The 15,404-nt window shown below is 43.0% G+C and overlaps 1 protein-coding gene across 1 annotated transcript in view; it reads right to left on the bottom strand.

Annotated features, from left to right (window-relative positions):
* ADGRA3 (adhesion G protein-coupled receptor A3) overlaps positions 1-15,404 on the bottom strand; it is a 112,141-nt gene that overhangs the window by 37,796 nt on the left and 58,941 nt on the right. The window contains exon 9 of the mRNA XM_065405107.1: positions 857-1,058. Within this exon, the coding sequence (XP_065261179.1) occupies positions 857-1,058 (202 nt within the window). The remainder of the gene's footprint in view (positions 1-856; positions 1,059-15,404) is intronic.

Raw genomic sequence — 15,404 nt, 5'->3', positions numbered from 1 at the left:
AAGCCAAATTTTTGTGTAATCCCGCAGGTTCCAATGTTAGGCTCTGAGCTGTGAAGTGCTAATAAAGAGACATGTTCAGATAACAAATGGTGTATACATTGATCCTGTGAATACTAGATACTTTAACTAAGGCTAAGACTTCATCATGCATATTTTTAGTAAAGGTCACCTGGGGGAGGATAGCTCAGTGGTTTGAGCATTGGCCTGCTAAACCCAGGATTGTGAATTCAATCCTTGAGGGGGCCATTTAGGGAACTGGGGTAAAAATCTGTCTGGGGATTGGTCCTGCTTTGAGCAGGGGGTTGGACTAGATGACCTCCTGGAGGTCCCTTCCAACCCTGATACTCTATGATTCTATGACAGGTCACGGGCAATAAAGAAAAATTCACGGAAGCCCATGACCTATCCGTAACTTTTACTAAAAATATGCATGACAAAATGGGGAGCTGCAGGCTCCCCATCTCACCCAGGGGTGGAGGGCTCAGAGCTGCAGGTTCCCACCCCCCACCAGTGGCTCCAATCTTGGGGCACCCCCACCGGTCGCGGCAGCTCTGGCTCCATGCTCCGGGGCACCCCTGCGCTCCGGGGCTGGGAGGTGTGCGGCAACCACGGGGCAGCCCTGCTGCCCTCTGTGGCTGGGAGCTCGGGCTCCTGCAGTTCCCAGCCACCAGGTGTGGCAGGGACCCTACAGCTCCCAGGTGCCGGAGGCTCAAGACACAGATTCTGTGACTTCTGTGACAAAGTTGTAGCCCTATTGCAGTGGGGAGGCAGATTTTTGTAAATCTTCAATGAAAATAAGATCTTGATTGAAGTTATTTTAAAACAGTTTCACAAAAGATAGAGAAGTGCAAATTACCTGATTAAACATATACAGGACTCGAGTAACATCATTTGCATATTGGCACCGAGAATAGTCCTCTTCTGCCCAGAATCCTCCTCTGTCACATCTGCGCCAAGCTCTTCTCTCATCCTGAGAGTTGCCAGGATATATCCCACTGCCAGCAGAGTAACGAGTACACAGTAGGTATGCAGTAATGCCTGCCAATGTTCTAGGCCACCTACAGAGTTGAAGGCAAAAGATTAAACAAATTTACATGACAAGTGTAAAAAATTGAGTAAATAAAAGAATTAAGCACTATGACACCATATAAAAGACACTTCAGAACGAAATATCTGCAAACTATTTAAAAGGCCACATTGGCTAGCCTTCAGCATTTTCAGGCAATTTGTATCTGAATTTATTAACAAAAATGAGTTCTAATGTCAGTCTTCTATTGTTTCTATTATTTCATCAGTCTGCACACTGGAGAGAAAGAAAAGTTATATAAAAACTCATTAGAAAAGATTGCAGTTTTGCTTCAAATGGGAATTTACTCAATTTTTGTGGCAAGATTTCCAGATTAAGTGTTCTATAATTGGATGTTACATACACTATGAGATGTTCTGCAGCTTTTCTACTTGTTCTGCTCACATGTGTCAGTGTAACTCAGATTTACTCCATCTGTCTGCTGATTCTCAGCTGCAGATATCAACAGGAGACAGTTCAAAGTGAGCTGAAAGCAACTGGAGCAGCATCATATATCTACAACACAATTTTGATATTCTCTTATCACACCATTTTCTGCTGTCACAGTGAATAGAAATTAATTTTCATGTGAGAACAACCTCTCATCTACATTGACAAGGAAAAGGTGGGGGAAAAAGGTTTCCTTGGAAGGAAACAGATGTTCTACACCCACATTTGGTTTGTGACCATGCACCCCCCAAACAAAATTCTCTATCTCTAACCTTTACTTTCTTTTTTAAAGCATAAAACAAATAGGATAATACAGAAAAAATGAAATGGCAACATTTCATTGCACTGATTAGTCACTCAGCATGTCATAAAGGAGTCCAAATGATATATTAAAATACACAGTTAAGCAGCCAGGCTAATTAGCATATTTCCATCAATACGAACAATGGAAGATTTAAAAACCATGAAAAATATCTGGCATGTCAAATACTTCAAGGCCATCAACCCAACACAAACTTAATTAAAACGTGGTCCCCTTCTTGAGAATGAGCAATTGAAGTTTCTCTTGCCACCTCCACTTTTCTACCTAGTAAGCAAATAGGACTAAAGCAAGTTTTCCTTGAACAGAATTAGGAATTAGCAGACTGATAAACAGGGACTGTTTTGGTTTTCAAACAGTTTGAAACCCAGCCATTTTCCCCTAAAGCAGGTAAAAAAAGTAATATTTTAAACCTGAACTTTTTGTTCAGTAAATGATTACATATTTAATTACAACTATATCTAGTTTAAAATAATCTCAAAATATGTCTAAATTTGAAAGGTACATTTCTGTGTCTGAAGAAGGAACAGAATGCAGACACTAGAGGGGGTTCCACAAAAAGAGGAGGTGGAATTTGAGGATCATTACAGCTGTAGTCTTCATTTTCACTGGTAACACAGAAGAGTAACATTAGCTTCTGTCGCACATTGAAGGTCTTCTGTATCATCAAATTCCTACTTGTCTTCAAAGGTCACCTTCCAGGCTTTTCAGTGGTGGGCAAGCAGATTTAAGAGCTGAAAAGCAAGTGTCTACCCTCACACATTTTGAAGAAGATATAGCAGGTTTAGGTGGAGACCTCTGACTGGAGCAACCCATAAATGGATGGAGACTTGATAGTTGGTATCACAGGGCCACCATTGGCCGTGATATCATAAAAGAACCTCAAAGCAAGTAAGAAGTCCAAAGGGGAAAACTGTGTCAGTTGTTAGAGTACATCAAAATAGGAGAGGGAGGCTCTTCAATTTCAGTGGCAGTCAGAGGTCTCAACATTATGTGGTAATGAAGTGCTGCATCATTTTATGGTGACATGATGCAGTGTGGGAAAGAGAACAAGACTATATTTGTATATTGTGGCCATTGCTACAGTAGCCGAGAGCCCATAGGGACAAGAGAAGAAATTTATCTTAAAGAAATTCATTTCCCCAACAGCAGGCCTGTAACCACCCACACAAACGTGGGCGTCCATCAACATTCATGCAATGTGTGGAGCTGTTTAGAGTTGTTTATCATTCCCACCTCCATTTCTATAAATGCCATCATTTAGACTTAATCAGGATGGAAAACATGTATTGATGTCAAAACAAATCACTTTAAAAGCAGTGGTTCTCCAAATGTGGCGTGAGCCTCCTTAAGAGGCAAGGAGGAATATTCACGGGGGCGTGCAGCAGGGACAGCCCCCAATGGGGGCAGGGAGGAAGTACCACACTTCCAGTCCCGCTCTGCCCCCCTCCCAGCTCCGTCTCCAACCCCGCTCTACCCTCATTCCCTCTCCGCCCCCAGACCAGCTTCACCTCTAGCCCCAGCTCTGACCCCCAGCTTCTGCCCCCAGCTCTGCCTTCAACCCAAGCTCCACTTCTAAGGAAGCCTTGGCTATGCAGTAATAGAGAGTGAGTGAGTGAGTGAGTGTGTGAGGTATGGGCAGATTCTGCTACTAGTAAGGGGGGCAGGACTGGAAAAGTTGGAGCAACACTGCTTTAAAGGGATTGAGTAGTGGGTAAAGGATCTTTCCCAGCATAGTTTTAACATTCCAGAACATGTTATGACATTCCAAAAAAGATATTTTATGCAAGAAGTGCATATTATTTCTCCTTTCCTTCTGTAGAGGAGTGGAAGCCAACAAGGAGACAAACATCTTTCTTTAGACAGGGGGGATTCCCATCTGGGACACCTATACTTCTTCCATCAGGTGGTCCTAATGGGCAAGAAGGCTAGGAACTCCAGGAGTTCCTTAGCCAAGCACTAAGATCCGCCTTATGCTCTCTATTTCAGAGTCTACTGTCTGTATCACACTAGGTAAGGAGAAAGGGGAACTCCTCTAAAATCTTTTAGCAGAGCAAACCTTTACTGGGAGCGTAACCCCAGAACTTAACATTACTGCAGTCCAGCCACTGCTAGCTGAAAATCAAATACCACATAACTAGGAATAATCTTAGGCCCAGAAAGGCAAGGTTAAACAGCTGCATGTTTGCAGTTCTGCTAATCAGAATGGGAGGATGGGACAGAGTTAACGGACCATAAGAATGGAAGGAATGTTTGGATAGTCAACCTTGGTTAAGTGCCCCTAACATATACGTTTTATTGTTATGAATAGAAATGCTTGAATGATAAGAGATAATGAGTAGTTTGCTGAAATTAGGAGAATTGGTGACCCACCAGGTTACTATGGTGACCCACTAGGAGTCACTATGAGTTGTGTGTTCTGTCAGTTATAAAAGATTAGGCAAAAGGATACACTTTGGAGCTGTCTGAGGAAGCTTTTCATTGGGCAAGGATCTGGCACCTAAACTCCCCAGCAGCTGAATGGAAGGAGGGTTCACGGAAGGCTGGTTGCTGATTCCTCGAAGCTATCTCAGACTTTGGGTAAATATAAATGTCTGGAATGCTCTGAACCTATTGTGAAAGCATATATGTATGTGTGTGCTTGAGACTTAATAAAAAAGTAGTTTTAAATAAAAGCACTCTTGTTTGTACCAATCATTTATCAGACAGAAGAGCTGTGTCCCCATTGATTTATTCCTGACATCTTCTTGAGAGAAACAGTTAAGTTACCACTGCTTTGGGTTCTGAGAACCTTGGGTAACAGAAAAATGGTCCAATTGTGTGTGAGAACTGGAAGCCTCACAAGAGGGAGAATAGGATATCCCAGCCATCTTACATCTACACTTGCAATTTGAGTTATAGGAGAGCCAACAGACTGAGCTTCTGATTCTCTCTCTGATGAAACCAAAGCAGGACATGCAGGCCCTCTGATCTGAGCCTCTTTTGTGGAAAATGTGCTACTAGTCATGGAGGGCTCACTGCAGCAAAGCCAGCAAGGCCAGTAAGTGGAAATGAAGGTTTTATTGCACCTTTAATTTTCTAGTGACCCTGGAGTAGGCGTATCTTTCTCTACTTATCCAATAGCTAACAAGCACACTGTTTGTGTTTAATAAGATTCCTAAAAAAGTCATTTATTGCTAAAAAGATCACAGCTTAAAGGTCGAAATTACAATTTTTTTAAAAAATGAACTGTCACAAAACAGAATTTAAAATAGGAAAAGTGGATTCTATTTTATGAGCTTGTGTGTCTTCTTTCCCCAAAATGAAATTAAAATATTCACAATTGAAAACTACAATCCTCACACAAAACCGAATGTAAACAACTCTCAAAATTTGTTTATAATAATAAATTCTGATTTAATGATCTAACATTTAGGTACTTTTTAAAAAAGTTATATTTAGGTTAGCATCTTATAAATCCAGTGGGCCAGTCAGTCTTCAGATTTATTATTTTTGGCAATTTTCAAACCAAGTTATCTTTTATATTCAAGATATATGAATAGCTGAAGGATTTATTGAAACAGAAAATCTGGTATATATTTTGATATACATATGATTTACATTTAATAGTCATGAGTAATAACTTAATTCAAGGGTTTTTTTTTTAATAAGACATATTAAACAACACCTACTCATGGAAAAGTTGTATTTATGAAGACAATGTTGAACTGGTCTTCATAAATTCACAAGTCAACCAAACTACCGCTAAATGAACCAAATATACCAAATATAAATATTCCTCTACCCTATCCTGCATATGCTATTTTTTGACTGGGCAAGAGCTGCATTTCAGGTCGCCTACTTCACTGTTGAAACAAATTCTAAGCAGAAACAACCAGCCACTTCCAACTATATCCTATCTGACTAAACTAAAAATTATAAAAGTAAATTCACCTAGGAACATTTACAGCCATCTGCTCAGAATAATTTCCTCTTTGAGTCAAAGCCTGATTTCCATATAGTCTCAAAGGTGAAAAATTCCTCTATTATTACTGTTTCAGTACTACAAATGGAAGTCTGCTATAGTAAGCCCAGCTATAGTGAACCCCGATAGAATGAGAATTTTCTGAAACCCTATTTCCTTCCAGTGAATTCCAGAGGGGCAAAATCCTATTACAGTGAACAATCACTGAGCAGCACAGGTTAATTTAATGGAATACACTTTAAAATAAGCCTTTACCATCTGTTTCTACCTCTAATGGCAAATCAGAAAAGAAAAATTCACAATTGTATCATAAAAAAAACCATAAGTGATTTAAATGACTGTGTATGTTCTTTAATGAATACAGCTTGCATCTGTTCAATTTTCTTCACCTTTCAGACTCAAGACAGGAAGTAAACTCCTATTCCCCAATACAATACATTTTCCCTAACAAACAGAAATCACTGTAAGAGGAAGATTTTTACTGTGCTCCTTTATTTTCACATTACACCGTTATTATTGAATTTATCAGTAATTCCATTATGGAGCTTGATCATACAAAGTATCCTTTAGACCAATACTTATGTCTCAAACTATGAATTTTAGCTCAGTGAAAGTACTTTTAGACATTATGAAAATGCATTAGACGTTTTAGTTTGAGAAATACAAATAAATCCCTTTTTCCCCTAGTCAAACCATAAGCTAGTTTTAAGATTTTTTTTTTTAAATTGTCTGCCACTTAGTCCTTCATATGTATCTCTACTTTTTTTAAATTGACAAATACAACAAAAGAGTTTCCTATATGCTTGCATGACTGTAGCTATTTTGGGAGTCAGTGTAAACCCTTAACTAGCAAATATTAACAATGAAATAAACAGGCTTATTGACTGAGTCTTATAATAATATATGGAGATATCCTATCTCCTAGAACTGGAAAGGACCTTGAAAGGTCATCAAGTCCAGCCCCCTGCCTTCACTAGCAGGACCAAGTACTGATTTTGCCTCAGATCCCTAAGCGGCCCCCTCAAGGATTGAACTCACAACCCTGGGTTTAGCAGGCCAATGCTCAAAGCACTGAGCTATCCCTGCAGGACTTCAGCACAGAACAGGGAAGCAAAGTAAGACAGTGACTCAACTGAAGGGAGTAGTGGGGAAGAAGAGAGGCCAAGGAATATTAAAGTAAGGTAACAGTCCCTTCCCCCAAATATAAAAGTTAAAGCTCCCAGATCTCAAATTTCATTATGTATTTCATCAAGAAGGATGAAGACAAGGGAAAAAGTATGACAGGCGAAAGTGAGCTAATGGCAGAGCAACACTCAACAAAAAGGGTGAGATGCACCCAAACAATACTGCAAAAAATGTGAGAAAGGGGAGGTCACTTACTTGTAACTGGAGGTTCTTTGAGATGTGTAGTCCCTATGTGCATTCCAAAGAGGGTTATGAGCATGCACCTGGAGCTTTTCAAAGTAGTAGCGTCCATCAGTGTGTGCATTCGCTCTTGCACTGCCTCATGGTTTCGCCCAAGGCGATAAAGGGCGGGACAGATTGACATCATCTTCGGTTTCTTCTCCACCATAGATCTACCAGCAGAGGGGAAGGAGAGTGGGATTGGAATACAGATAGGGACCACACATCTTGAAGAACCTCCAGTTACAGGTAAGTAACCTCCCCTTTTTCTTTGAGTGGTGGTCCCTCTTGTATTCCATTGAGTGTGATTAACAAGCAGTATCCTAGTTAGGAAGAGGGGTGAAGAAGAGGACGGAACCATGGAACAGAGGACTGCTGCACCAAACGAGGCATCCATGAAGAATCATGCACTAGATCATAATGAGAAGAAAAGGTGTGTATTGAACTCCACATGGCCGCCTTAGATATGCCTGCAAGGGGCATGTTGTGGAGTGCGGCGGCAGTTGATGCTCGCGCTTTCGTGGAATGGGACCATCTCGATAATTGATAGCAGAGCGTAATGCACCCTAAGGCCCGCTTTGAGATTCTCTGGGTGGAGATGGCCTGCCCTTTAATTCTCTCCGCTATGACAACAAATATTCTAGGAGACTTCCAGAAAGGCTTTGTAGGTAAAAGGCCAGAGCCCTATGGACATCAAGGGTGTGAAGCCACTGTTCCTCATTTGAGGCATGTGCTTTGGGAAAGAAGGTTGGCAAATGTATGGGTTGGTTGAGGTGGAAGTGGGAAACCACGTTTGGTAGAAATTTGGGATGCAAGAACAGTGAAACTTTGTCCTTATGAAACATGGTGAAAAGGGGGTTTGCCATCATGGCTCCCAGTTTGCCAATCCTTCTTGCAGAGGTGAAAGAAACCAGGAAAGCAACATTAATGGAAAAAAGAGAGAGGGGGCAGGAGGCCAGAGGTTCAAAGGGAGAGTTCATTAATGACGTAAGGACGAGGTTGAGGTCCCACTGAGGCGTGATAGGCTGAATGGGTGGGTATTTACGTACAAGGCCCTTCCAGAATCAGGTATTCAAAAGGCGAGTAAAAACCAAATGTCCCTCCACCAGAGGGTGGAAAATGCTAAAAGCTGCTGCATGAACCTTGATGGAGTTGACAGAGAGTCCTGAGGCCTTCAGATACAGGAAATAGTCTAAGAGCATCGGGATGCCAACAGCTTGGGTGCAAGACCATTCTGTGAAATGCACCCATTTAGTAGGATCACCTCGTGGAGTCCTTCCTGCTACTGGAGAGGATATTTTGTACTGCCAACGAACATTCTCATGCTAGCGGAAGCGTCCATCCAAAAACCAAGCTGTCAGATAAAGTGTCCCTGGAGCTGGGTGTCTGAGTCTACCATTGTGTTGTGTGAGCAGTTCCGGAAATGTCGGGAGCGGATGTTTCAACATGCAGAGAAGCAGAGGAAACCAGAACTGGTGAGGCCAGAATGCAGCGATCAGGATAACCATCGCCTAGAGTTTGTGACGGACGCCTGGCAAAAGTGGTAGGGGAGGGAAGGCATAGTTGATCCGGTCCAACCAATCAATGACCAGGGTGTCGCTCTGCAAGTGGGCATTGGAGTCCCCCCCTTGAGCAGTACTGAATGCACTTGGTGTTGGTCTGAGATACAAAGAGGTCCCTGACAGGAGCTCCCCATTGACCAAAAATGTCCACCATTACCATGCTGTACAATTCACATTCGTGGTGAATTGCAAAGTTCCTGTGGAGACCATCAACAATCATGTTCTGGGTCTCTGGTAGGTAGGCCAGCCACCAAGAGGATATTGTGGGCAATGCACCATTTCCAGAGGCACAATGCTTCCAAGCACACCACTGGAACCTTGTGCCTTCTTGCTCATTTATATAGTAAATCGTAGTTGTCAGACATGACGAGAACATGATGAGAATGGATGGATGGTAAAAATATGCGGCATGCCTTGCGTACCACCCAAAGTTCCAGGATCTTAATATGCATCCTTCCTTCCTTGAGTGGTCTAAGTTCTTTGTATCATGTGATCGCCCATGTGGGCTCCCCAGCTGTCGAGCAATGCATCTGTTATGACTGTCACACTCAGGGAGGACTGGAGGAAGGGCTGACTGCATCAAACTTGGAGCAGGACTGTCCACAATCAGAGGAAGGAGATGACTTCTGGTGGTCATCTTCTGGGATGGTGAGAACGGTGTCCATGGATTGGTGCATGGGGGAGTAGACACCATACAGCTATATTTGTAGACAGCAGAAGCACAGGTGAGCAAAGGTCGTGACATACGTGCACGCTGCCATGTGGCCGAGAAGGGAAAAGCAAATTCTGGCTGAGACCGAGGGTTGGATGTCACTGAAGGGATCGGGTCCAGTAAGGTCTAGAACCTGACTTTTGGCAGATAAGTACATGCAGAGGTTGCATCGATGAGTGCTCCACTGAACTCCAGTGACCCGTGTAGGGTGCAAAGTCGATTTCTCAACATTCACCCTTACCCCTAGGTAGGAGAGGAGTAGAAGGAGCTGGGATGTCAATACATTAACTTCCTTTCTGGATCGCACCGCAAGGAAAAATAAGGATTCCTTCCCATCGGAGGCAAGCCGCTATCACAGAGAAAACTTTTGTGAAGACTCGTGGAACAGTGGTATGTCTCAATGGGAGGACCCTGTATTAGAAGTCTCACAGACCACTGTGAACCTCAGGAACTGTCTGTGGGGTGAGTGGATATCAACATAGAAGTGGGCATCCTGCATAATCGAAAGCCGTAAACCACATGCCTTTTTCTAGCTAGGGAATGATGACCATAACTGTGACCACACAGAATTTCGGCTTGAGAACCGAATGGTTAAGGCATCGGAATTCCAAGATTGGTCTCCACCTCCCTTGCTTCTCAAGCACCAGGAAATATTTGGAATAGAACCCTGTGCCCTGAAAGCCTGCAGGGGCTGGTTCCACTGCTCCTCTCTGCAGGAGGGAGACCATGTGACATTGCACCCCATAATGCTTTATGGAAATATGCTTATGAATGTATATATGACATAACTGGAATATGTTTTATGCTACATATGCCATGTAACATATCTCTGCAAAGGTTATGGTCTACTGAATATATTCATCCTATTTGTATGTGTGTATCATTTTTGTATTCGAAGCTTTGAATATTGGCTGTGTACTAGTTTGATTTCACTGCTCTACAGCCAAAATGCTTCTGAAATAAATGTAGTTAAACTTTACTAATTCTGGGTCACTGAGAACGAAAATGATGCTTAAAATTGTTGATTGGCTCTAGTTTTCAAGATATGCTATTGGGTCACTATATACGACCCTTGACTTGGGAATGGCGGAGGATAAGTGAGTTATAAAGGGAAGGGATCTCAATTTAAACCAGAAATGACTAAAATACATCTTTGACTGGATCTACGAATAAATCTATGACTGGGTTTGGACAGTACTTGCTTTTTAGGCAAAACAATGAATGATGCAATCTGAAGCTGATATTGCGTCATACATGATATGAATTGCATCATGTTATTCCTAGAAGTCATGGATGATGCAATCATAACTAAGCTTACATCACTCTGCTGAACAAATTGCCCTATATCAGCTCTAGAAATCATACAGTGTCGTGCTCTCTTATTTGTCAGTGTTTGATTTTGCAAAGGGACACATTTCTGTTTAGCCAAAGTGAGCAGAGATGCCTCGTACTTGTGTGAACAGTGCAGATAACTTCTGCTATGTTTGTGGTGAAGTGACTTTTGCATCACAAAAGCGCAGTATAACCACTATGGTTAAGAAAGCCTATCACCTTTATTTTGGCTGCAAAATTGGAGATCAGGACAAGAGGTGGGCCCCACACATACGCTGCAACACTTGTGCAACAAATCTTCGCCAGTGATTGACCAGGAAAAGGAAATCTATGCCTTTTGCAGTGCCAATGCTTTGGAGAGAGCCAACAGATCATACCAGCAATTGTTACTTCTGCATGGTGCCTCCAGTTGGGAAAGGTGTGTCAAAGAAGAAAAAGTGGACTGTGCATTATCCAAACATTCCATCAGCTATACGCCCAGTACCCCACGGAGAAGGACTGCCGGTTCCTGATGCACCAGAATCATTCTCACTTGAGTCAGACGAGGAAGAGGAAGAGGATGAAACTTCTGGTCCTGAACCATCAATGACACAGGACCCACATTTTCTCCCATCCTCCTCCTCTGAACCACACCTCATAACACAAGGTGAACTGAATGACCTTGTCAGGGATTTGGAACTACCCAAGAGTAAGGCAGAGCTGTTGGGCTCCAGACTACAGCAGTGGAATCTCCTGGCAGGTGATGTTAGGGTTTCCATGTTCCGTGACCGTCAAAAGGATCTTGTCCCATTCTTCTTCATGGAAGGTGATCTTATAGCCTGCAACAACATCGATGGTGTGATGGCAGCCCTCAACATCGTTCACGATCCAGATGAGTGGAGACTCTTCATTGATTCATCGAAGACCAGTCTTAAAGCTGTTTTACTGCATAATGGCAATGTTTTGCCATCAATTCCAGTTGGTCATGCAGTCCATATGAAGGAAACCTATGACAACATGAAACAACTTTTGAGGTGCATAAACTATGACCAACATCAGTGGCAGCTTTGTGGCGATTTGAAGGTTGTTGCTCTCTTGCTTGGTCTGCAGACTGGATACACAAAGTACTGCTGTTTTCTCTGCGAATGGGATAGTCGTGCAAGAGATTCCCACTACATCAAGAAAGATTGGCCACTCCGACAGTCATTGGAGCCTGGGAGGAAAAGTGTTCAGCATCCACCACTTGTTGAATCAAGGAAGATTTTGTTACCACCCTTACACATCAAGCTGGTCTGATGAAGAACTTTGTCAAGGCCATTGAAAAAACACAAGCAGCTTTCAAGTACCTCCGTGGAAAATTTCCAAGGTTAAGTGAAGCTAAGATAAAGGAAGGTGTCTTTGTTGGTCCTCAGATTCGTGAACTTCTTCGAGATGATGCATTTGACCATGCACTGCGTGGCAAGGAAAAGACGGCATGGAAAGCCTTCCAGTTAGTGGCAATAAATTTTCTCGGAAACAACAAGGCAGACAACTACAGGTTGTTGGTGGAAAACCTCCTCAAGGCATACAAAAGCCTTGGTTGCAACATGTCACTAAAGATACATTTTTTGCACTCTCATCTAGATTTTTTTCCACCAAACTGCGGAGCAGTGAGCGACGAGCACGGCGAGCGATTTCACCAGGACATTGCAACAATGGAGAAACGCTATCAGGGCAAATGGAGCCCATCAATGCTTGCAGACTATTGCTGGACAGTGACAAGAGATGCTCCATTTAATGAATACAAGAGACAAGCCTTGTAAGCCTTTGCCTTTTGTTTTATAATACATTTTATTTATATAACCCTTTTGCTGATTTTTAAAGTGTTACATAAACAGGACAGGTGAACTATTATCATGTAAAGCAACCATAAACACATGAAAAGACCTAGGTTTACAATTTATGATTAAAACTCTACTATCTACACAATATACATAGACATAAAATGTAAAATCTTAAATATCTTAGAAACAGTAGCCAATCAGTTGTTTTAATTGTCATATTTGAATTCAGCACATCAAAATACATAATAAATAGCACATTTTATCTCTGAAGCAGATGACTTCTCAAAAATTGTAGACCAGTGTTTTTAATAGCTTTAGTAAGGCATTTGGTCAGCTTCTTAAGAAGGAATTTGCAAGTTAAGTGCCCAATCAAGAAACACTTAAACAATGGACCTTGGAAAACTCCAATCCACATAAGAAGTCTACTTGGGGATGTTCAAGGTAGCATGTGAACAATGGCTGCCACCTGTAAAGTTCTGAGTCATGCATGGACACGTGACTTGCCCATGTGACTCCAAAACTCCATCTTGTAGCTGGGATTCTACACGGGGGGAGGGAGGTGACACCACCCACAAGAGAAAGTCTATTTAAACCCCTGGGAACCCCCTCCACTTTGTCTTCAACTGGCTCAAGAGAGAGCCTCTCCACCCCAAAGGATACCTGAAAGAAACTGGAACAAAGGACAGCAACTACAGGGGTGTAAAAGAGGCTTATTGGAACAACTCTGAGGGTGAGATTTTATCTGTATTCAGTTTTCTTACTGTATTCGGCTTAGACTTGCGTGTTTTATTTTATTTTGCTTGGTAATTCACTTTGTTCTGTCTGTTATTACTTGGAACCACTTAAATCCTACTTTTGTATTTAATAAAATCACTTTTTACTTATTAATTAACCCAGAGTATGTATTAATACCTAGGGGGAGAACAGCTGTGCATCTCTCTCTATCAGTGATATAGAGGGCGAACAATTTATGGAATTTACCCTGTATAAGCTTTATACAGGGTAAAACGGATTTATTTGGGGTTTGAACCCCATTGGGAGTTGGGTACTTGAATGTTGGAGGCAAGAACACTTTTTAAGCTGTTTTCAGTTAAGCCTGCAGCTTTTGGGGGACGTTGTTCAGACCTGGGTCTGTGTTTGTAGCAGGCTAGCGTGTCTGGCACAACCAGGCAAGATGCTGAAGTCCCAAGCTGCCAGGGAAAACAGGCTCAGGGGTAGTCTCAACACATCAGGTGGCAGTCCCAAAGGGGGTGTCTGTGATCCAACCCGTCACAGACCACCTCTAGGATAAGAATACTGTCGTGAGAGTGATCCCTGAAACAGGATCAGAACGGGGGATATGAAGGAGGTGGTGTCAAACTTTATCATATAGCTGTGTCGAATGACATCCAGAAACCAATTTGTCGATTGTTATCACACTCCATGCTGGTAGAAAGAGTTTGAGATGGCCTTCGAAACGGGTGTTTGGCAAGAGCGTAGGAGTACAAAATTGAAGGCTCTCTAGATGCACTTAGAAATATCACTTACCCAAAAATTGGGTGTGCTGTGCAGAGGATTGCACTGGCGGACCAGGCAGATGAGATCTGTAGATCTTCAGGCGCTTCTGTAGAGGCTAATACGCCTGTTGGTGGTAGATCTGGGGAGTTTTATAGCACTGCACAGGCAGCGGGCCGTAAAATTTTCATTTAGGTGCTGGTATATAAATGCCTAGGGATTGTAGGGTGGCTCTAGAACCTTTCAGTGAGTGTAAGGAATCATCTGTCTTCTGGATGAAGAGGTGCGAATCATCAAAAGGGAGATCCTCAACTGTGCTCTGTGCCTCTCTAGACAAGCCTGAGGAATGTAACCAGGATTCCCTCCTCATGAGGATTCCAGTCATCACTGTACATGAGGACATGTCTGCGGAATCAATTGCAGCCTGAAGTATGGTCCTAGAGACGAACTTGCTCTCCTCCAAAATAGCCTGGAAGCAGGCACAATCCTGCTGAGGTAGTTTATCTGCAAAAATCTGCCATCTGCCCAAAGCTCAAAAAGTCATATTTGGCCATTAGCGCTAGGTAGTTTGAGATACGGAACTGGAGGCTGGCCAAGGTAAAGACCTTTCTACCCAAAAAGATCTAACCTCTTGCCCTCCTTTGTCAGAGGGGGTGGAGCGTGGAAGCTGTTTGGACTGCTCTGTATCAGGCTAGATCACCAGGAAATTAGGCAGAGAATAGAAGAACAGAAACTCAGACCTCCTTGGTGGCGGGGGGAGGGGGGAGGAGGGTGTACATAGTACCTCTTTTCGGCCCCCTTTGGGGTGGGGCGAACGTGACCAGGCTACACGGTGCATGTCAGTTGGAGAATGGCATAATTGATCGAAAGGGTCACTCTGGCCGAAACTGATGCATGCAAGTTGTCTAGTAGTTGTTGCTGACTGTCCTGCACCTCCCTCCAATGGGATCTGCAGAACATTAGTTATTCTCCTGAAATTGACGGTAGTCATCTGGGGGAGAGGAGGGAATTGATGACACAGCTGCGTCTGGGGACAACGAGGGGAACCTCTCCAGATCCACTGGTACTGTAGGAGCCGGGCTGACTGGCGTATCATCCAGCCCCGGTTCCGGACATCTACTCAACAAAGGATGGGGCAGTGAGACAGAGGATTCCTTCCAGGTTGAGTGAGATGGTTCTGAAGGCGAATATTAGGGCCTCAACTCCAATCTGGCCAACCTGGTTGATCCTGCAGTTGTTGCGGCAACCTTCCCATCCCCAGACACGGGTGCTGGGGGAGGGAGGGTTGGCAGGAAACTG

Source organism: Emys orbicularis, chromosome 5 (genome assembly GCF_028017835.1).
Source record: "Emys orbicularis isolate rEmyOrb1 chromosome 5, rEmyOrb1.hap1, whole genome shotgun sequence".
NCBI classification, from domain to species: Eukaryota; Metazoa; Chordata; order Testudines; family Emydidae; genus Emys; species Emys orbicularis.
This window is presented reverse-complemented; position numbering and strand designations above follow the sequence as displayed.